Source organism: Python bivittatus, unplaced genomic scaffold (assembly GCF_059951505.1).
Source record: "Python bivittatus isolate LINGU-HERP-01145 unplaced genomic scaffold, Pbiv_v1 ctg000850_np1212, whole genome shotgun sequence".
Lineage (NCBI taxonomy): Eukaryota > Metazoa > Chordata > Lepidosauria > Squamata > Pythonidae > Python > Python bivittatus.
In genome coordinates, this window is record NW_028277112.1 from 29,499,342 (window position 1) to 29,523,807 (window position 24,466).

Sequence of the window (24,466 nt, forward strand, 5' to 3'; positions counted from 1 at the left end):
GTTCTTAGATAAATTGTCATGGATAATTTTTCAAAACTCATTTAAATTATTTAAGTTTTACTTAAGAGCTCTCATTTGATCTTGTCAGTTTCAAAGCAGTGCCTTGATATCATTTTCAGATGCTTGTTAAACTACAATTTTAATCATTTATGAAATACTTTTAAAATGACTACTTCTTACAATAGATTGCTGTTTCAAAATAAACTCTTTTAAAAATTACTAGCAGCTGTTCAAAAGCTTTGTCCCATAGGATATTGCCAAGAAAAAAGTGCAGTTGACAAGAGTGATTAGAATAAATTAATATCAGACAGGAATTTCATCTAAGAAAGTTTTGTTAAATTGCTTATGTTTGTCCTGGGCTTGTAACTGTAATCCTATCCATACACTCAGAAGTAAATACCAGAGTTCAATAAAATTTATTTGCAAATAAGTGTGTAGGATTGCAGCTTGAGTATTTTTTTTTCTCTGATCTGTATAATATAAGAATGCACAAACTTTTCTGGGCCCAAGGGTTGTACTTTGTCTGAAAGCTGAAGGAACTTCATTCCGAAAGTAGGTGAAGTAGGTGAAATCATATTTTTTCTTACAATACTTATACCCCATCAAATGCAGTAGACAGTAGGAGGCTTACAGTAAAACAAAATATTCATAAATAAAATCCAATATAATATCAATAAATCAATTAAAATTAGCAGTAAAATTGATTAAAATTAGAATTAAATTGAATGATGAATAAAAGTTTATTACAGTCATAGACCAATACAACTAAAAATGCACATAACATGTCTACTTAAATACCTTAGATATAATAATATCAAGTAAAATCTATATCATTTTATTTATTCAAAAAAAATATTAAATTGCAAAAATATTATGCCAAAGGCGCAGTGGAATAGTAAGGAAAGGACAAAAAGTAAGTTTGATTTATTTCAGTGTAATTAAAATTAATTATAGTTCAAAAGATTATTTCTAATAGATTTAATTTCTCTTTGTTAAAATTTAGTTCTGTAGCCATATTTCGAGGAAATTTGAGGGGCTACCCCTAGGGGCTTTGGGGGTAGAATGTAGTCCTCAGGCTGCAGTTTGTTGCACTGAATGATTGCAATAGTTAAGAACTGCCCAGCAACAATAATTCATCCTTGTTTATTTAACAAGGTAGCAGACTAAAAAGCAAAAAACAAAAAAATCCTAATGAAATAATTTTCAAAGTATACAGTTAGTTTACCTTTACAGTTGAATGTTCAGAATTAATGTAGAACCAGCAGCAAAGTTCTCACATAAGATGCTTATGAATATCTAAAAGTCCCTGCCAAGAGTCTTTGGCAGCTGCCTGAACTGAAAATAATTTTTGTCCAGACCAAATTCAGAGTTCTGTTTAGCAAGATTGTTAAAATGAAAGTTTAGTCATAGAAGAATTCCAACAAGTAAATTACAGGTTGTCCTTGTTTAACGACCACTCATTCAGTGACTGTTTGAACTTACAACGGTGCTGAACAAATGGTAGTTATGCCCAGTCCTTGTACTTACGGCTATTGCAGTGTCCCAGTGGTTGTGATCGCAAGCCTGGTTTGCTATTACAACGTTGCAGTGTTCTGCAGTCACGTGGTCACTATTTGTGACCTTCCTTGCCAGCTTCTGACAAGCAAAGTCAATGGGGAAGCACCAGGGGGTCACAAATGGCGACCACATGATGTCACACTTAATAATGGTGCAGGATTTGCTTAACAACAGCAACCAGAAGTGCTGGAACTGCTGTCACTAAGTGGTGTGGTCATGTGACATTGCGCTTTACAACGATGTTGCTTAGTGATGGAAATTCCAGTCCCAATTATTGTTGTTAAGCAAGGACTACCTGTACTTTTCAATTTAGAGCCAATGCTAACTCATTATGTATTAGAACAGAGACTTTCTCACAGCCCTGTGGTGCACTGGAGGAGAGGGGATTTTCTTCATTAATAATGAGAAGCCTGGAATTGGTTGTTTATATAACTGTCACTTTAATCTTAATCAGTCTGAAAACCAGTTCTTGTAGTTCTTATTGAACAAGAACGATTTTGCCACTTTTCAAAAGGCAAAAAGCAGTTGGACAAGAACTTTTTCAGAAGGGCTTCTGTCTATTTCAGTACTGTACTACAGAATGGACTGATTTCTGAGGCCAAATCAGAACTTTGAAAGATTGCCTTGGATTTCTAAAGTGATAAAGATGTCATTTGCCCTCTGTCAGTGTTTGGATTATCTCGCCCAGCTGGTCCATATAGGAGTTAAAAACTTTAGAAGAGGAAATGAATCCAGAGGGCATGTTGTAGGGCTAAGACAAAAGAAAGAACTGAAAACATTGCAGCAGATTGCCTCTGAGTCCTATTTAAATTAGGCAGTACCAAAACAAAGAGTTAATATTATTGACCACTGACTCTTGAGAAAGCAGGAAACTCAACAGCATTACTCTGTCTTCTATCTCAGGTCGGAGCCTTCCAGACTGGAAGGAATAAAATTAGTTTTAAGAAAATATGCCTGCAGCCAAAATTGCCAGCGCATAGTCAAAGCCCTTGCTTAGATATGATAAACTTGAAAAAAATACGGCTTTTAAAGAAGGAATTTTAAAACAACTTCCTTAAGAATTGTTAAAATCATAAGCTCTGATAAGATTTTATTTTACCAACTAGACCTCACTCTGATTTACCTGCTCTAATAAGCCAAAATGGGCAAAGGTTTCACTTTTAAGAACTCTGTTTACATGACTTGCATAAAATATAACAATAATTCATAACTTTTTAATACCTGAATATAGTTTAATTAGGAATGCAGGTGTAGAAAATAATTACATGAAGCACCAATATGTTGGCATGCATTATAGAGAAACATCAGCCTCGAAGAGTTAGCCTAAATTGAGAGCAAACTGAGATAATTCTCTGTGTATTTACAGTGATGAAGCAGCCTGCTTTGCTGTCCAGAAAGGGCTACAGGCGTCCAGAAGTAACATTAAGTTTTTTAAACATAACGATATGGCTGATTTGGAGCATTTATTACAAGAGCAAGAGATTGAAGATCAAAAGGTACCAGTCTTTTGAGGAAATTAGCATATTACAAGCAATATTTTTTAACTAGATAGCATATTTGAATGGCTTCATTGTTCATTATTTATCTTCTAAGCCATCCTGAAACCTGATTTGAAATTGATTTAGGTGCAGTATTGAATTTAGTGATTGCATTGCTTGAGAAAGATAGTGACATAACAAACAGGAGAAAAATCTGCCAATAGAATTGGATGCAGTTTTTCCTTTTATATGTGTGTGCACATACCTAGCCACATTGTCACTGATAATCAATACAATGTAAAAATGCTCAGTACTTTGTTTTGTTCCTGAGAAAAATAGTAGCTAGCAGTTCTTTGTTTGATGCTCCTCCTCTGGGTAAAATATTTATTGAAGTAAAACTACATCAACATTTGTTTTAGAAGGCTAAGAAAAAACAACAGTAAGCATTTTAATAAGATACTTGTTAAAAGAGTGCTTTACTGTGTATAGAAAGCATTTTCTCAGTTACAAATGTGCTTACTGCAGTTCTGATAGAGTAAACATAACTTAATTTTCAACATTCTACCTGCTTTTGATAACTCTTAAAAAGTAAACTAAAAAATTGTTTTTCATAAAAAATGGTGAGATATTCATACTAAATTGCTTGTTTCTCTGCAGAATCCTCGAAAAGCCCGTGTAACACGAAAATTTATTGTGGTAGAGGGGTTATTTGTTAATACTGGGGATATTTGTCCTCTGCCAGAATTGGTAAGTAATTCCTTCTTTAAATATCTAACTCACCAGGCTTTATAGACTGCAAACCTAAAAATGAAAAAATGCTAAGTTGCTTACTAAAAGTGGATTTGATCTTCTATGAATAGATATTAAGTGTATTCTTCCCTATGCCAGCTTTGATGCTGGTGCCAATAAGATGATGGCTGAGACAGAGAGCTGAAGAACAGACTTGGCAATGGCAAGTCAGAAGACAATATTTCTTGTCCTGGTTCTGCTGTAGTCCATTCTCTTGTCCTGCTAGAAGAAGTTACTTAATGTCCAGATGTTTGCCATAATTTAAAGGCTTAGATTCTGAGGGTCAGCCCCTGAACTTTCTACACTTTCAGGCAATGTAGTAAACATCTTCTACAACCATAGTGCTAACTGTTCCGCTGAAGAAAAGTAAAAGAATTCAGCATCAAATCATTCAGCATCAGAAAAATCTCAATTTCTTAAAATCAACCATTACTGCTTATGACTTTGAAAATCAGGTTTAAAATCATAGCTGCTTCAACATCTGGAAGGATGATTCCATTAAGTTTTGTACAGTAATGAGAGAATGTGTCAGTATCCTCCGTAGCCTAGTACAATTTCCGCCAGCTTGAAGCAGCAGCAGATTCCACTAATTAAGAAAACGCTTTCACAATTGCCAAGTTTATGTAACATAAATAAATTCAGTTTCTTGGCAAAGGAAGATTTCTTCATAGAACATAAATATTGACAGGTCTGCCATCCTGGGGTCATTTTATACTGAGGATGGAGGCTATAAATGGTGCTTTTAAAAAATTCCCCATGGTTAGCTACTCAAAAACCTACTTTTTTCCATAACACATGACATGTTAGTGAGAAAATGTATTAGAGTGTGTCTGTGTGCTTTTTGAAGGATATCCTTCTTTCAAACCTCAGTGTAATTGTGGCAAAATAAAATAATTAAAAATATAAACATACCATAATAGGCAATTTGTCTAACTTACTAACACAATTAGCTTTGAGGTTACCTTACCTAGACCACAGAAAGTCAGTTTGAAACAAAAAATACAGCTGTGGTTCTAGAAAATATTCACTCTGTTCATCTGTGCATAATCAGTGGAAATCTACAGTACATCCTGCAACTAAAATGCATGAAGGTTGAGTGTTGGGCTGAAGGCAGCCAAAGGTAGAATATCTTGATAAATTGTGCTCCTCCTGAGCATCCACTAATCTTATATTGCTTTGTGTCATTTGTTAATGCATAATCTGCAGGTAAAGTTAAAATATAAATACAAAGTGAGATTATTTTTGGAAGAAAGTCTCTCCTTTGGAGTATTGGGAGAACATGGACGAGGAGTTACAGAACATTTTGGAATAAACGTAAGTGTGTGACACACCTAGATATTAGCAAAGCTTAATGCTAGGAACCAGTAAGAAAAGAAGTTTTGATCTAGTATCTTCTTTACAGCAATGTCTTTACAGAAATTAAAATGTATAAAGGGTATATGGCAGTCTTGTCTGTTGCATGCTTAAGTCAGCAATGTGGCACCCACAACATTAATGGAACCTCAGATTAGAAGAATTTTTCTTTTTTTAATTTCACAAGATATTCTCATCTCATGAGATTTCAGTGTTCTCACAAGATCTCAGGGGAAATTTGGTCATTTTATAATTTTAAATATTTTATTGTACTTTATGTGTATACTCATGTCATTACATATGATCGTGCAGTAGTACTCATCACCTAAAAAGATTGCTTGCCTCTGGCATAGATCCTCCTTTTAAATACCAGCTTTTCATTGAGATGATAACTCTTTTTGGCAATAGTATTTTAAAGTATCTTCAAGTTATCACTGTCTTTAAAGGACTTACTCCAATGTCCTCAATTGCATTTTGGATAGTTGTGTAAAAACTTCTGTAAGTTTAACAAGAATTTGCTTTAGATTGCAGCAAAGCAATTAGAAAAACTAATTAAGAACATAGTTATGCCATATATGTTAATAGTATGACTCTAGAATATGTATATATACATCATGTTGCAATTTTGTGAGCTGCCTAGAGTCACATATATGAGATGTGCACCCATATAAATCCACTAAATAAAATTAAAAATGAATTAAAATAATAATTCATAATGCTTAAATCCTTTGGATCATTTTACAAAATACTGCTAGGAGCCAGATATAGTACAATCTGAATGCTCAAGAGCTTTTTAGGCCTCTGACTTTCAGCAACAACCCACCATTCTTCCAGAAGCAGTGTTAAGAAATTAACTATATCCCTTCACATAAAAGAAAAAAAAAATGACAAAGTTTTTTAAAAAACAATAAAAACAGTTTAAAGCAGGAAACAACACAGACACTCCAAACTAAAACTCAGCCAGTAACAAGAAACCATAACAGGGGTCATGATACAGAGGGCACGTTGTGTTAATGAGCACATTAATGTCAGGCCTGGTACCAGAGCCAGGCCTTAGAGCTTTCTGGAACCCCAGGAAAGAGGGTGTCATCTGTATCTCTGGGAGGATGCCATTCCTGAGGAAGGGGCCATGATACAGAGGGCATGCTTCCTCAGTCCCACAACATGACAGTGTTTAATAGAGGGGACCTGGAGCGGACCCACTCTGCCAGAACGTACCAGGTAGGCAGAAGCATTTGGAGATAGGCAGTCCCTCAGATAACCAGGCCCTGTGCCAGGAAGGGCTTTGTAGGTGACGACAAGCACCTTGAATTGCACCTGGAAGCTGAATGGCAACTAGTGTAACTCATGTAGCAGCAGTAACACATGGGCATTTTAAAAAGCGCCTGTTACTGCATTTTGTACCATTGCATTTTGAACCGCTATAGCTTCCAGATGGTCTTCAAGGGCAGCCCCATGTAGAGCACATTGCAATAATCCAGTCATGAGGTGACTAGGGTGAGTAACTAAAGGGCCTCCCAGTTGAGGAAGGGACACAGCTGGCACACAAGATGAACCTGTGCAAAGGCCCTCCTGGCCACAGCTGCTACCGGCCCTTCCGGTAGTATCTGTGAGTCCAGAAAGACTCCTAAGTTGAGCACTGGTCTCAAATGGGGAAGTGCTATGCCATCCAACACCAACGATGAAAATGTCCCCAACCCAGGGAGCCAAACAGCCACAGCCACTCAGTCTGGCCAGGATTGAGCCAAAGTCTGGTCCACCCCATTCAGATCCGAACAGCCTCCAGACACTGGGTCAGTACACCAACAACTTCACCTGTGCAGCCTGATATTGAGCTATAAACCTGGGTATTATCAGTATACCGAACCCCAAACCAACAGATGACCTTAAATTATTCTGGAATAATGTGCTGTGTAATAATCAAGAAATGGTACTCCACAAGTTGCCAGAAAATCCTGTTATTTTATGCTGTTTAATTGAAATTATGGAACCTTAGTTTACAATATAAATTGTATTTAAACAGTGTCTAAAACAAGTATAGCGCAGTTTTGGAACAGAATAAAAGCACTGAACATGTGTGTTTTTTCCCATTTTGTACTAATGATTGTGTTTTAGTTCTTTGTATTTGCTTTTTCTATATATAATCTTTTTAAAAGGAGAGATGAAAATGGGCTGAGGTTAGAACAGTCTCAAATACACTTGGCTCTTTTAGATCTTGATGGGTGAAATAAGAAACTTCAAAAGGATATGTGGTAGCAGAAATGTAAATTGCATTTCTTTTTTCTTGTAACTTACTGTCATTCATTAAGGATTTTTTATTATTATTTAGCTGTAGATAACTAAACTCTTTGGAAAGTTACAGCATACATACTTACAGCTATATGACTGTAACTAAGTTTTTACTTTTTAACATTAAGCAATTGGCATTTCTTGTGTTAGATTGATGATATTGATCTTATAAGCGCAAATATGGAAAATTCTCTGGCTTCTATTGGAGGATTTTGCTGTGGACGAAGCTTTGTTATCGACCACCAGGTATGTGAAAGACCTTGAAAGGCAAACTATGATGTATGTTACAGAGTTAACTTTTTGTGGAGCACTGTATCCAACACAGGTTTTATTTGTATGCTTATTTATTGATTGATTGTTACAATTATATCCCACTGCAATCAAATAAGACCCTTGGTGGTTCACAAGATATATAAAAAATAACTAAGCCATGAAGTCTTAAAAACATGTATAATTAATTAAAAACCCATAAGAACAATCAGACATGAGTAACCAGAAAACATATATTGTCATTGTTGAGCCACATATATACATTGTTGGTGGATTCTGCATTGTAAGTAGTCCACAAAACAGCTGTTTTTAACACTTTCATGAATTAAATCAGGGAGGTGGCCAGTCTGCTGGAAGGCTACTCCAGGTGCCTCCATTGAAAAGCAGCCTCATTTAACTTGAATCCCTTTATGGCTGGTGTGGGTCTTCCGGGCTGTGTGGCCGTGTTCTGGAAGTTTTGTTTCCTAACGTTTTGCCAGCATCTGCCAGCATCTGTGACCGGCATCTTCAGAGAGCAGGAGCACAGACAGGAGCAGTTCTCTCTGTGCCCAGGATGATGTGACCAGGACGTGTGAACAGTTCACACAATGAACATACTAATCACCCCCAGCAGCCACTCATTAACATCTCAATAGAAGAAAAAACCCTGCCTAATCCCCAGGAAGATACACACACATTCTGACACCAAAACAAGAAGCCACTCGATAACCCAAACCCCCCACCACCCCCCAAACTCCCCCACCACACACCCCCAATCCCCCCCCCTTCAGATCTCTTTAAATACCCACAAATGGGTCACATCATCCTGGGCACAGAGAGAACTGCTCCTGTCTGTGCTCCTGCTCTCTGAAGATGCCGGTCACAGATGCTGGTGAAACGTTGGGAAACAAAACTTCCAGAACACGTCCACACAGCCTGGAAGACCCACACCAGCCATCGTATTCCGGCTGTGAAAGCCTTCGACAATACATTGAATCCCTTTACTTCATAAAAATGAGAAACAAATAGCTGTTTCTCCTGAGACCTTATTGGGCAGGCCTATTCCAATCAGAAGTATTAGGATGAACAGAAATACACATCCTCTCAGTCTTATACATACTTAATACAAATTGTTTGTTCTCCATGTCAGTTGTTGGCAGCCATTGGACTTTGGGGGAATCGTGTATCAGTATCAGATGCTGGGAAGTAGCTTTATTGTATAGGAGAAGTACAGGAGAATTGATGCACCTTCCTCATCAAGAATGAACTGCCTTGACATGGTGTAGCTGAGAGGTGAGGGGTGGGGAGAAGATATAACTAGAAAGATGTAAGAATAGCAGCCAATTGTTCCTTTTGTGGTCTAATGATCGTAATTATCATAGACATTAGGCTAGTAATATTCCCTTTGCAATGAGAAGGAGACTTAGGTTGTTTGTGTATAAGGTGATTCTAACTCCAAAGAATTTTTAAATATTGCATATTTGATATTTTTTGGCAGGTTTGACACTGATCCATCATGTCAGTGATGTTATGCATGTACCTTTTGCCAGTATGGATAAAGATGCAGTTTTGAATTAATCAATCCTTGTACTTTACATGTAGATGTTGCCAGTAAGAACATAGACACAGCTATAGAGTAACTGTTGTATTTACAGAGAGAATTTTTTTTTTCTCAAATACTTTTGAAATAGAAAAGTAAAGTTAGATTTATTAAGAGTTAATGCAGACATATTTGTTTATTATTATGATTTATATATCACTTAAGTTAGCAAGGCTCAAATTAGATAAAATACATAAATAGGAACTCATCTCTGTCTTTTTTGATAAAATATTCTTAAATTCAGGTTTCTCTTCCTTTCAATTAAATAAATAGTTGTTCTTTTAGGAAAAGCTATATACTTATTTGTCAGATTCAGCCCAAAGAACTCCACGAGACAGCACAGGTCTAGTTCAATAGCTTTTATTAGCTTTCACCCACAAAACAGAATCCTGCCAGACTGAATCTAAACTTCTCAAGCCAGCAAGCAAACACTGCGAATTCCTTAAGGTGGTGCCAGTCTTATCCTCTTAACCTTCCCACTCTCGTGCTGGGGGCTAAGGAAATGCTTATCTCCCTGAGTGCGGCCTTCACCAAACCATTCCATCACAATACTATATTTACCAGTAGGTTCTCTATATAAATAATACTTGGAGCTTTACTCCTTTAATATTATTATTTTTCTTCTCAGAGGTTGTCTGGGCAAGGCTATTGCTTTTCAGCCTCTCTGCCTCCTCTCCTAGCTGCTGCTGCCATTGAAGCTCTCAATATCATGGAAGAAAATCCAGGTAATTTTTCAAGAACTTAATAATTTTAGAGAATCAAGTTATGTTTTGAAAAGTACTTGAGCTTTGAGAGATATGGATTCATATTCTGGCATGAACTTACTGGGTAGTTCTGATTATGTCAGTCACAGTTGCCTGTAAGGTAACATGGGATTGCAGTTCATATTTAATTTGAACTGAGAGTTTTCAGAATGATATCTATGTTAGATATATAGATATATTATAAACTTATGCCTATCTTAACTGCAGAGAGAGAGGCATAATGTGGTAGCAAAGTTTGCAGATGATGCATGCGCATCAGGAAAGGCTTTCTAGTAGTTTGAGTGACTGTAAGAAATGTTTAAAAAGTTTCATTTCATGCACTGTACCATAGAAGAAGAGAGAACAGTGATATTCTTTGAAAAATGCTGTCATATTCCCCACTCAGTCATTTAGCAAGGCTAAACATGCTCAGCTTCTTTATCTTTCTTCACAGGGATTAATTTCTAGTTCCCTGAACATCCTCACTGCCCTTCCTTTGAATCTGGTCCATTTTCTCTGAATCCTTCTTAAAATGTGGTACTCAACCCTGTTCACAATAGTCAAAGGGGGATCACACCAAAGCAGAGTGGATGATGACGATTCTTATAATTTAGAAATTATATTTTAGTTGATGTACCCTAAAATTGCACTTTTTCTCCTTTTTGGTGATAGGAACAGCATTTGTTTTTCTTCATTCATCTAGCACTTCATTAGTTCTCAGGGATTCTCTGTAGGTATTACACACGGATTTATCCAGACTAGTTACACCAAAATTTTGGGGTGTAATCTGATTCTGGAGATTTAAACAAATTCAAAGTAAAGACATATTCCCTGACCACGTTTTTTATTAATTTCTAGCTTCAGTCCTGCCCCTTCAGCCTGCCCTTCACAATTTCCTGGTGGCATACACACTTACTTGATTACAGAAGATTAAGTAGGTCTGCTTTTTCTTCATTTTTGCCTTTATTGGCCAGTTGGTATACTTTTCCTATCCTTTTATTTTGAAAATATCTAAATCCTTTTTTCATTATTCTTAATACCCTTCACTATCTCTGGCTCATTCTCACCTTTGACTTTCCTGATGCCATCTCCACAAATCTAGGTTACCTATTTGTAGTCATCCTTTTTGAAGGCTTTCTGGCCCTCTTTTCATTTCTTACATATGTCCTTTTTCTTTTCAGATCTTCCTTAAGCTTTTTGTGTAGCTTCTTTTGCTATCCTGCATTTTTCTTCCTTACTGAATTTGTTTACAGTTGTGTTTTTTAGTATCTCCTTTAGGACTTCTCACCTACCTTAAGCTATTTTTCTCATTAGCTGGAAGAGTTTTCCTCCTGTCACAGGGACCTACTTGACATTGCTCTGAACTTACTAACATCCACTTTTTTGAACATTCAAAGTATAAGCAGTTTTATTTCCCTTTAAAATCATGAAGATTATGTGGTTATTTTCCTCCAGTGTTTCTGCTACTTCCATTTTCTCCACTAAACATTCTCTCTTGATTGGTATAAAATCAAGGATAGTTGATCCTTTTCTGCCTTCCTAGACCTTTGAGGAAGAATGTTGTCAGCAAGACAAGTCAGGAATTTCTGGGAAGGATTGCGCTTGGCAAAATTTCTCTCTCGTTAATGTCAGGGCAATTAAAACCCCCATTACTACAAATTCATATCTCTTAGAAAGTTTGCTTTTGGAAAGCATCATCCACAGCTCCTCTTTGGTAGGGAGGTCAATAATAGTATTGCTTAATTTGTTCCTGTATTTATTTTAACTTATAACATTGGCATGTTCATTGATTTAGATATCTGAGCAGGAATGGATATGTTTAATGTACTGTGCAACCTTTCCTCTCTTCTGTTGCTTCTGTTCCTTTCAAACAAATGGTACCTTTACTTCCTATATTCCAGTTGTGGGAGTCATCATATTTTCCCTGTTATACAAAGAACTCAAACTCATCTTGTTTACTTTGGTACTCTGAGCATTAGTGTATAGGCAGTGTTCTTTATGAGGCAGTGTTCTTTCTGATTTTTCTTTCACCCTTTCTTTAAGAGGCTCCATTTCAGCAACATTCCCATTTATTTTAAATTAATTTATTATAGAATCATTACATAATATATAATAAATATTTTATAATAAAGTAATTTATTATATGTATAAGTATTTATCTGAGATACTTATGAGAGGATTTTTGTTTCTGCCTCCCATGAAGTTCAGTTTGAAGCCCTTTAGTGTACTTCCCCATATTTTGGCCAAACACATTGTACCTGTCTTTGTTAAGTACAACCCCTTCTCATTTCAGCAGTTTATCATCTAGGTAACTCAAGCCATGATTCCAGAAATCAAATCCCTCCTATTAACCTCACTTATGTAGCTTATTATTGATCTGTAGTATTCTTCATTCCATTTTTAGTCCTCTTCCATGGGCTGAAAGGATGGATGAGAATAACACCTGCACCACATACCCAGAGTATTGGATTTCTTTCTTCAATGTTTAAAGTTTGATCACAAGGTGATAGTTGTTCTTTACAATAGCACTTGTCTCCAAATGTATCACCAGGAAGAGATAATTTTCACTGGATTTGACATATCTTGGATGTTGTTGTTCTGTTGCATCTTCAGTTCTTCCTCTTGGCAGATAGCACCCTTCACAGGCTGATGGGTCTGACTGACTTATTTTTCTCTTAATTCCTCATACCTGGACAATCCTCTCTGCCCTTTAAGGATTTACCATCCTGTCTCCATTTTGGTGTTGAAGTCCTATGCCTATAAAAAAAAAACACCAATCCTACCCTGATGTCATTATATCATCATCAACACTCCCTGAGTGCTCCTTGTGTGCCAAAATGATGATGTAAAAAGTGTGGCCATCAGATGTAAAAGATTGCCAGCCCCAAATATAGTCTCAGCCCTACAGTGGATAGAAGAGCTTTAATACAATAGAGTATTCATTGCCATCAGCATTTTTATATCTCTTCTGTTGCGGTCATGAGCTTTCAGGTTTATTAAAGAAAGACATCATTTGAAAAGAAATTGGATAGGAACAATCTTGGAGCCATAGTGACAAAACCACTCTGCTTTTGTGGTCCACAAAAGACAAATTCAGCATTAGGATTTGTTATAAAAGGTTGGAAAATTGTAAATAAAATTAATGACATTAAAAACTCTTAGGATGTCATCATACCAAATTGTGTGTGCAGTTGTACCTGTCATTAAGTGAATATTAGAGAAATGAGAGAGGAATAGAAGATGAGCAGTTAAAATGTTCATAGAGAGAGCCATTTTTCCTATGAAGCTACAACCCGCTTCCTTTCTGCAAGTGACTCAGTGCATTAGAAGGAAAAGGTGCTTGATTCTTGAGCAGTGTTTCTCAACCTTGGCAACTGGAAGACGTATGGACTTCAACTCCCCAGCCAGCTGGGAAGTTGAAGTCCATACCTCTTCCAGCTGCCAAGGTTGAGAAACACTGCTCTAGAGCAAGAACACAGCATTTCTAGACTCAGGGCCATATTTGGTCTTTAAGCCTTAAGCTGGGAGTCATTCTCCCCAAAATAGTTGGCTTGGATAGGACAAAACTAAATTTGATTTATTTTATTTACATTTAAACTCAAGTATAAATGTGTTAATAGGATTGCTTTTCAGTGGTGTTTTAATACTTTTCTCTTTGGTTATATTAAACAGTATAACCTGGAAGCTGCACCTCTTTTCTAGAGTCCCAGATTCTAAAATCACCATTCTCCATGCTTCTTTTCATGAAAATGAAGTTAAGAGAGTCTTCTTATACATCAGTGTGATGCTGCATACTTGACATGTTTGTGGCATTTCCTGCAAGCTTTTTGTTACAGAGCAGTTCAGAAGCTCTTAATGGAAACAAGGACAAACTCTTATTTGTTAGTCATTTAGTTTGAGAACAAAATGTCCAACTCTTGCCATGTTGCCATATCCAGTTCTATTCTAGAATACCTGTTATCTGTTCTTCCAAGCCTGGAATAATATCTGGGACCCACATGTTTCTGGGATCAAGAATCTAGAGTGTTAATGTATTTGTATCTTTTCTCTTATGACTTCTGAAAGTGGAAGATTGGAAGAAGGAACAAGTAGCAGTCTAGTCTTGAATAGCTATTTAAACTGGTATATCATGTTTAAATAATTAAGCTGATATTCAAGGATTTTTTGTTTATTTTTTGTTTAGGCATTTTTCAGGTTTTACAACAAAAATGTAAGCACATATACAAAGTTTTACAAGGGTAAGTAAATTCTTTGTCACCTTATTTAAAACTTGACTTTTAGAAAATGACTTTTAAAGGATTAACAGTAGTGGACACATTCATAGTTTTAAGCTCTATATTTAAGCTACTTTAGTAAGAACTTCTGCATTTACTACAGCTATATCCTAGAATGGTATAGTTAAAAAGCAATATTTTTAAGTTGAAAATAATTTGTTGTGGTACAGTATAGGCCACATAGTCAAAATTTGTCTTGTGTTAAAAATAATTCTTCCAGATATTTCAGTGATAGGCATGTATTAAAGTGATCACAATGCTTGAAACTGTGATGCAGATAAACATGTTATATACAAAGTCGTTTTTAGGTAACCACAGCTAGTTTTCCCTTGGAAATTGCATTATCAGAAAATACAACATTAATAACAGAAATGCAGTCTGTTTTTAAATGAAAGTTGGGACATAATTAAGGTATAATTACTTTAAAAAAACAAGTTGCTTATTACTAATCACCTTCACTATCTTCTTGAAAAATATCCCATTTGAATTATGGAGGTTTAGCACATGCACTAATGCAGAGACTGTTGACAAGACCTAAAGTGCAGTTATTTTAACCTCTTGTGAGAAAATCATGTCTGTGTACCCCAGTATTTTTTAAGCAAGATATGTCATGTTACAGTCCTCTGAGTCTTGATTAGGGTGTTTGCAGTTCTTATCCACCAATCTGTCCTTGGTTTCTCCTTTAAAGCTCTAACCTGGGGCTGGACATAAAATGGAAAATGTTTTGTTTCAAACCTGAAACCAAAATATCACATTCCAGATGTTCTGCTGAACTATTCTGGATCAGCCATGGTTCAGCAGGAACAAAACGTGGAATATTTTTTTGCTCCAAATTTTGCCCAAAACAATACCTGCAGGGATGTTGTCATGATTTTTATGGAATAGTGGAGCCCTCTCTCCCCCTAGCAACTTCCAACATAACATATCCCACTAGCTCATCCATTCCTTCATCTTCCCAAACATCCCTTTCATCCTCCCTTCCCCTTCCCTGTCTCTTCTCAGCCACTGTTGCTGATGTTCCAGCCTGGCATATCCCATCATCCTACCTGCACCTTGAACTTCCCAATGGCTTTTACTTTCTTGCTATCCTTCCCTTTCTCAACTACCAATGTCCTTGGCTTTTCTTACTTTTACCTTCCCCCAAACACTGAAATTAGTGTGTTGCAGTTTATATCCAAAACAAAAGACTCCTGCATTATTTCATGTCCAGGCTAAATATGTATGCTTGAGCATTAACCACCCAAAACTACCTGTACCATGCACAGAACAATTTGAGTATGAACCATTGCTACATCTTTTCTAGCTTACATTTTCATTGGGTACAAATTGTGTGGATTTCTGCTGTGTTCCTTTAGTACAGCGGTTCTCAAACGTTTTGGCCTCAGGACCCTTTCTTAAAAATAATTCTTTATTCTTAAAAATAATTGAAGACCCCAAAGAGCTTTGGTTTATGTGGATTATATCTATCATTATGTACTGTGTTAGAAATTAAAACAGAAATGTTAAAATATGTATTTATTTGACTTCTTGGAGCCCCTGAAAGTGTCCCAGGGATCCCCGGCGGTCCCCAGACCACACTTTGAGAACTGCTGCTTTAGAATATGATCAGTTTGCTTATAAAAGCTAACTGCTGTTCTCCCACACAACTTCTAATTGCCTGACCTTTTGTCTGAAAGGGCCTGTGTCTGTCTCTTTGCTTTGCTTATTCTTTTCTGACGAGATGTATACTTGAGTCAGATGACAGTTTATTTTAAGTAACTGACGAAAGTAACATAGAAATCAACTTGAGGTTTGTATAGCAGCCTCTAGAAATTCAGACTATGTTTATTACAGAGTGTTGTTTGGCCAAAACCTGAAAATTTCAAAGCTTTGATTTGTCTGAGGTTCAAAGGTGTCTTCTCACATTGCCTCAGCTGTTCCTTTTACACCCATTATTTTCATTTCTGAAATATTTTAACAGTCTGTTTTGTTAGAAATGTCTGAAGGAATTCAACAGTAAGCATGAAAGTATTGCTTCCAAGAATAGTATATTAATTTCTTAATTTTCATCTTGCTGCTTACTGGTAACAGTGACCCATGATACAATACTGTTTTGCTTGTTAGTAATTTAAACATTCACATTATTCTAGTTCTAGACATGTTGTTTTCTCATTATTAAAAAAAAATCATATCTACTGAACCAAGTGGCAATTTGCAATGTGTGTAATTGTGATAATTACCAACAGCACTCCATTGGGATTATAACTTCCCACATTATTTCAAATTGCTCTCGATTGTTTGCATATTTATTATGAGCTTCTTGGATTCTATGCTGCTATTGAATTATTCTTCTTTAAATAGTTATGCTTCTGTGTTAGACACTGTAACATGTATGTAATCAGGAAATTTATCTTGTATAAAAATCTGAATAATTAACTATATTTTAGGCTCTAAATTGCTGATAGGATTTCAGATAATACTGACATACTTACATTGTGATCTAAACATAGCTGCTGTTTCTCTCTTGTTAATGGCTTTCTATTTTAAATAGCTTTCATAACAAATGACTTAAATTGCAAAATCACAATAAATATACATTCATAGCATTTTTAATCTGCTATCTTTTGGAAATTAAGATTTTTTTCAGGTAATCCCTGCTTCTTTCTAAAATAATGTTTGTAAGTCTCTCCATGCACATCTTTGCATTGACTTTATATAATCTATTTAGGACATTGTCCATTTGTTCTAAATTGTCAATTTCAATTTCATTTACTCACTTTCAGTCAATTAGATTAGCAGTTCTGGGTTGTTAATGCTTTTGTGAATAACTGGTAGAAGTAAAAGTACAGGTTAGGAAATACCTTTTTTTCCAACCATCCTAGATTAGAAGTATATTTTTGGCACATACAACTCTAAGTGGCCCACTGTGGTCAAGTCTTCCAAATTGTGAGTCATAAGCTAGAGCAATAGCTTGTACAGCAGTGGGAGAAGAAATAACTGCAGGAACAATGCCTAGTCATGCTATAGCTTCATGGAGCATTTCCAGAAGTAGCATTGTATGCTCTTTAGAGTACCTGGAACTAAATGATGTCATAGGAAAATTACCATTCATCTAATCTAGGAATGTTTTTCTTTTGTTGCTTAACAAGTACATGTAGAAAAATACTGATAATGCTGATAGCTAACCTGAACAGGAACAGAAAAGTAGATCAGGCGGGATAGATAGAAGGACCATTCATGGCTGTCTGTAGCTAATACTCACAACCTTTACTGCATGCTGTTTGCACCTACTCTCAGTCTTATGGAAGATTGTGGAAAATGATCTTAGTGATCAGGCCATCTGCCTTGAGGTGAAGTGTGGACTTGATTATATAATTCCTGCTTTGCAGCCTTGCGCAAAACCAAGCAGTGTGTTATATTCAGTTCACTGTTATAACAAAATTATTAATGATTTCGCAGTAAGTTTTATTTAGTTGCATTCCTAACCCTGTATTTGGTTTAATGTGGTTTGTTTTTTTAGAATTCCTGGTCTACGAGTGGTGGGACAGTCATTTTCCCCAGCATTACATCTCCAGTTAGAAGAAAGTACTGGATCTCGAGAAAGTGACATGAGGCTACTGAAAGAAATTGTAGATTATGTAAGATTCCTTTTTAAAATGTTGAATCTTTCAAAGTGGACTTGTTAAGAAGCATGGCTTAATAGTTTATTGCTTTGTCATAAGTCTTGAATTAAGTTGCATCTGTCCTTGGTATCTGCTGGTATGGCTGCAAAGAGAGGATGGCAGACCAAGTTCATCACAGTCTGAAGTTGGCTTGTTTCAATAAACTTCATTTTACATTAACCATAGTTTATTATGAATTGAACTGCAGTATGAAACCAGTGTTGTTAATGGTAGCAAAAGGTTCTGCATACTTCAAGGGTGCAGTACAGGAGAAGTGAGGTGGGAGTCAGCAAGTTAAGTCTTCTGTATGTTAAAATTTTGGTTGAGTTCATATATCACATGAATCCATAGTTTTGTGGAATGAGCCACAGTATGTGGCTTTATGCATTATGCTAATCCATAAACTAAATCATAATGGCTAGAAGTAGACACCATGCTATGCACAAATGGGAAGGTAGTTTTTACTAACTGGAAAAAAGGAATAGTAGTGAGAACTAATAGAAGAGAGGTGCTTTATGGCAAGGGGTGGGGCGGTTGTGAGGAAACCTAAAGAGAAGATAGCAATAGCAGAAACTAGGATAAAAACTAGGACCAAAAAAATTCCTACTGTATATTAACAGTGTTTAATAATCAAAACGTCAATGAGCAGCTCATATACTTAGCTGTGTAACTGTTTCCATGCCTTTTTTCCAGTGTATGAACAGAGGAATTGCTTTAACTCAGGCTCGCTATTTGGAAAAAGAGGAGAAATATCTCCTTCCACCCAGGTTAGTACTAGTTTATTCTACTAAAACAAAATTGCTTGGGTCCAGTTGCATGGTAGTGTTGGAACCTCTAGATTTTAAATATTTAATTTAAATATTTCAACTGTGTTTCTAGATTGTCATTAAGCAGAGATTAAGAAAATTATATGATTCTTTTTTATTCACTGATTGAGCAATGGAAATTAATCTGGAGCACAAACTTGAGGATGATCTGGGCACAAGAAAGCAGAAAGCAATAAGAAACAAATAACTTTTACATGAAGCTCCCTCAACCTGATGGAATCACAAAACATGTTAAGCTGTGGTTGATATTGAGTCAGTCCATTGGCCAGTTGTTCCCAATATCATCTGTTTGGAGTAACAATCCTTCTTCTCAGATTGACTGTCTTGTTTATAGTATTTTTATTTATCCATTTTTTAAATCTACCTTTCTCTCAACAGAAGCAGGCAAAGCAACTAAGGAAGTCCAGAAAACAGTCAGAATTACACTGACAGTAATCTTTATTATTATATTTATAAGTAAGATAACCACAAAGGGTGCAAATAAAAGAAAGCCAACCAATATATAACAGTACAAAATCACAAGTTATTGGAGAAGTCTTAAACTGCAAATAAAACCTCAATAGAGAAGGCAATCTACATTCTTAGACTAGGCTCGCTTACTTACTGCCAATCCATGCCTTAGAAGATCTTGGTAGAATTACGATATTCTATGGATTAATTTTAAAAGACATGCAGTTTTGCATGTGTTTGAGGGTAGAGACAAATATAATATCTCAAATAACCTTTAGGGCTTGGAAGATAACTACACTATCGATTGCATTGTGAAAGAAATCAGTAGCCATCACCGTTGATACAATAAATCTAATTACAGGTTTTAACTTCATTCAGTAGGTACAGGTCTACCTGTATTAACCTCTAGATATTGTAAGGCAATTGTTTTGCTACACAGCAAAGAGATGTCGATTGATCTGTTTTTCTCCCTTCCAGCATACGAGTTGTAGTGACTGTAGAACAAACAGAACAGGAACTGGACAAAGCTGCCTCCCTTATCAGAGAAGCTGCAGAATCTGTACTAAACTGAGGCTGGATCGCTTGGATTTCTGTCTCACACAACACTAGGATACTGTTTTTCCTACAGTGTGATGACTTGCACTTCAAAGATTTAAGTTATTCAGACTATCATCTGATGGAACTGAAAGCTTGACTTTATTGGGTCATTTCACACACAAAAACAGATATACAAATACTGGAATACTGAACATACACTGTATGTGTAAAATTTAGCTCTATTTTTAGATAGTTTAAATTGGGGATCATTGTTACACTGATATTTCACATGAGCAAAATGTCATCTCTGTTCCTAAAAATCTTCTTTCTTTCCCTAGTTTTCTAAATGCATAACAAACTTTTTTTGAAATATAATGTTAAAGAACATGAAAGGATTATGAAATATTAGTTTAATCACTCTCAATAAAATATACTGTTTTGAACATTTTTCAGAAGGTTCCTGTTGTCAAAATGGATACTTAAAATGATATTATGGGATCCTAGTTTAGAATTAAGTACTTAAGGAGCTTTTATTACCCTGGTATATGAATTTTTGTTCAGATCATTCCACCTTTGAAATTCTAGAAAACATCAGCTTTTTAAAAATCTTGTTGAATTTAAATCACATATCTCATTTCATTCCAGTACCATTATGAGTTGCCATTTCCCTTTATTCACTAAATACTTAGCTTTTACACCAGTGCCCCAATCACCAATACTGCGGTCATTTAGAGCCATAATATGGACATAAAGTTACCTATTTACACTTCAGGTCGAGCGTCCAGTGCTTTGTATATTAAAAGAGTTTTACACAGGGTTGATGTCTTCATTAAATACAGTTTGAGAGCCAGTATTTGACAGCAAGAATAGAGATTGGGCACAAAGAGAATATAACAGTAATTTGGTAGGTGCTTTAATCACTGGATAAATTAGTTTAGTAATGATATCTATGTTATATATGCTTACTCATCAATACTGCTAAAATTTTTAACAAATTAAAAATTTGTACATGTCATTGCATGGAGTACATATCACCTGTAATAAAGTATTTCCAAACGTTATACCTAGAACCTACTTGTTTGAGATCACAATTAAAATCTTTGGTATACATTTGCAGGAGATTAAAGCAACAGTCAGTTATACTGCAGAAGATACAATATGCAAACATTCTTGTAGCCTTCAAGATAGCTGAGATGTTGTATTACATGTAGTGTGAATTGCCATAAGTAGGGTTCCAAAGTCATGATTAAGACTATGTTTAAGATTTTCCAATATGTCCAGGTTGGATTCTTTACCCTTGTGCCTTCTTTGGTTGCTGCTAAATGGATTCCAGTGCTATATTTGGACATATTTTTTTAATAAAAACATATATTTGATCCAGTATTTGAGTTATTTCTGAATTCTTGGTTTGTTATGTTGTACTCAATTGTGTGCATCAGTTGCAAGAGTTGTTTCTGATTCAAAAAATAGCAATCTGGTTTGGACTGATTTGGAGCACCTCCTATCACAAATTTAAATTTCTTTTGACAGTTATTTGAAATCAATAGTTAGTTTAAAGTCTGTTACATAATTGGATGATATTGTCAGTGCTATTCCTCCAAATTGCCTCATCCCCAACCCAGCAGGTAGCTATCAGATTCTATTCTAAATTTATTCTAAATTCTATTATTTTATCTTCAGTAAGATAATTAAGTTGTAAAGATAAATAATTACAGTACAGAGGGTTCTTCAGATTTGACCAAATTTTCCAAATCTGAAGGCAGATATATAAATTGAATACACCAAAATGGACAAAATTTGAATCTCTAGACATTATTTAGGAATATAGAAACTGGGCAGAATTAATTTTTTATGTATCATACCTGAATGTGCAGCACCTGATCTAGTGTTTCTAGTATCTCTAAACCAGTACTCCAGGACTATACCATCTGTATATGTTGTCTTGAAATATTTGCAGTTTAACAATTGTTTAGAGGTGAAAGTTATAGAATAGTATTGGAACATAATTTAAGACTGCAATTAGAACCAGCTCTAATAGCATGACAGAATTGTGACAGAAGAAAAAAAAACTTACATCTGTATCAATCCAGTTCAGGGAAATCACACAACATTTTGCACCAATAGTACTTAGATTTATGAATTCCATTAATCTTCTGGGTGGGGTGATGAAGGGATTTAATAATAGAAACTAATGTTTTATGTGACAGAATGGAAAACCTGAGGGGAAAGGATTATTGAAATACTTAAAATTATAAAGAAAATGTCTCTTCCAAAGCTAATAAGAATAAAACATCCCAGTGCTAAGAAAAGAGGTGTTTGCAGTCTTTCTGCTTAAAGCCCTGAAATGCAGAATTTGCCAATCCTGAGTCACAAGGATAGCTGCATAACCTATATTAATGGAAGACTGTGACTGAATATGTGGTAGTGGAAGTGGCAAAAGGAATCTTAATTTTGGTTTATTCCCTACCTCTCTCTCCAAAAGAGGACAGAATCTATTAGACCCAAATAAATTTGAGGAATAAGATAAAATAAGGTTATAATCCATGTGACTATAGCACTATTCTTTTCAATCAGTTTGCATTATTTCAGGGGTGAAGAAATTTGCGTTGTGCTGACAGAACACAAACTTTTAGTCCAATCCTTCAAAAGCTGTTCTGCCCTTCTCCTTCCAAATGGACCAAAAGCATTGTATTTTCCACACAACTTCCTTGTTGAGATTCTGCCTAGCAACACAAGTCAACATAATCTCAGCAATTTCTAAGAAGAAAAATATACTTTGGGATCTACTAGAATCTTCCTCAACCTTCATTTGTAACTTCAAAATGTATAGGAAGTGTAACTCCCAGAATTCCTAGCCAATCATTAACAGGAATTCTTAGAGTTATAGTCCCAAAGAATTTATAGACTAAACAAAGGAAGGCTGATCTAAAGATTCTGTTGCTTGGATTATATGCATTTTAATTTTCTTAATTTTTTTTTAAATCTTGTTTTTTCCTCACTTTTTCTCAGAATTACAGATTAAAACACTGGATATTAAAATGCATCCTGGAGAACCCTCAAGATTGTGAGAATGACCTATTGACATCTGTTAATCTGCAAATGAAAAAGTCAAAGAGGCAAAGCAAAATCTTTATATTCATGGAGAATATAAAGAAAAAAAAACATTTCTCTATTCCTGTAATAATAATCCACCTTAAGGCCAATGTGCTTCAGCTATATATCTAGAGATACTGAAGCATTATTCTGAATAAAAGAGTATGGCAAGCCCTCTGAAGGAAGATATTGTTCTAACTATAGAATTTCTGGTGGCCACATGCAAAATGGCTCTTTAAGCTCCCAAGAAGATTTGTTTTAATTAGAATAATTTGATTTGAACATCTGCTTTCTGGTAGATGAAATATTAAATGTCCAGTTAATTATCATATGATCAAATGAAGAAATGAGAATAGGAAATTCTAGCCAAGGCAGGACTAACCACCTGATGTTCCCAGACCTTTGGAGGTTGAAGGAGGAAGCAGAATGTTTAAAGTGCAGAACGTGGGTCAGGAAGACTCACAGAAGTCCCCTTCAACCTCAGAGTTCATAGGGTGACTTTAGGGCAGTCACTGTAGTTCTATACAGGCAATGCTTTCCTTTGAGGAATTCAACATGCAAAAAAGTAGAGAACAGCCTTTCCCCCTTGAAGTTCCACTATGGTATTAATAAACAGCCAGACATCCACAGGTATAATGTTACTGTATGCAGAGAAGAACCCTCACATACATGCTAACATCTTGATGTGAGCGGAAACCCTTCAGTCTCAGGATTTTAACTCACATGGAATGGTTCACGTATACCTATGAACAATTTCCACATGCTAAATTCTACAGGGAATTTATTACCTAAACTGGATTTATGTCTGAACTCAGGGTACCCTGCATAGTTATTGTTCTGAGGATAAAATAAGGAATACCCACATGTAAGCCACCAGAAAGTTAGAGTATACTTAGAATATATAATAATTTCCAATAGATCCAAGGAACATGACCAATGATGAAGGAATCTAGGGAGTTGCTCCATAACACCCAGAAAGCATCAGATTGCCTTCCCCTTAGCTAGAAGTATTGCACAAGCTAAAAGGATTTTAAATGACTCACTTTTTGAACAATTTGGTTTATGACTAAAGGAGTTTAATTATATTTTTCATTTTCTTCTTGTTTTGTAAAGCGCATCATAATTGCTGTGTTTATCTTGAAAAATGTCATATGGTATTCTGTGAAGATTTACAGTATCTCCCCACTATCCCAGAGCTCATTTTTGAGGCACGGGCTAACAAACTTTAGTGCCAATACCTTGGATTAAACGGGGAAACATTAGAGGTTATCAGAAAAAAAAAAAACCCAGTGAGGGAAGCATGATTAATGGGACTAACGTGGTTTGGTGTAATGGCTTCAGTTTTGTACTTGAACTTGAGCCAAATTCACATAATTAATCTCTCTTATGAGGTGGGGGAATCTGTGAACCTCAAAATATTTTCTGGGAGTATTCACCTCAGAAAGTTTACCTAGGACTTATGTACTGTATACATAAACCTGATTACCCCTCAGAACGTGTTTTGAAAATTGTATGAATATACTCGCTTATGTCACTTTTTGGACATCTGAAATCAAATTGTTCATGCATATTTGGTTTCTTAAATT

General features: G+C 35.6%; 1 protein-coding gene across 1 annotated transcript in view; it reads left to right on the forward strand.

The window, feature by feature from the left end:
• Positions 1-21,168, forward strand: part of SPTLC1 (serine palmitoyltransferase long chain base subunit 1) — a 49,263-nt gene extending 28,095 nt beyond the window's left edge. Inside the window, exons 7-15 of the mRNA XM_088129797.1 lie at positions 2,924-3,053; positions 3,693-3,782; positions 5,031-5,138; positions 7,617-7,712; positions 9,944-10,040; positions 14,242-14,296; positions 17,832-17,949; positions 18,667-18,740; positions 19,728-21,168. Coding sequence (XP_087985923.1) covers positions 2,924-3,053; positions 3,693-3,782; positions 5,031-5,138; positions 7,617-7,712; positions 9,944-10,040; positions 14,242-14,296; positions 17,832-17,949; positions 18,667-18,740; positions 19,728-19,821 — 862 coding nt within the window. The 3' untranslated portion in view covers positions 19,822-21,168. The remainder of the gene's footprint in view (positions 1-2,923; positions 3,054-3,692; positions 3,783-5,030; positions 5,139-7,616; positions 7,713-9,943; positions 10,041-14,241; positions 14,297-17,831; positions 17,950-18,666; positions 18,741-19,727) is intronic.
• Positions 21,169-24,466: the final 3,298 nt, after the last annotated feature.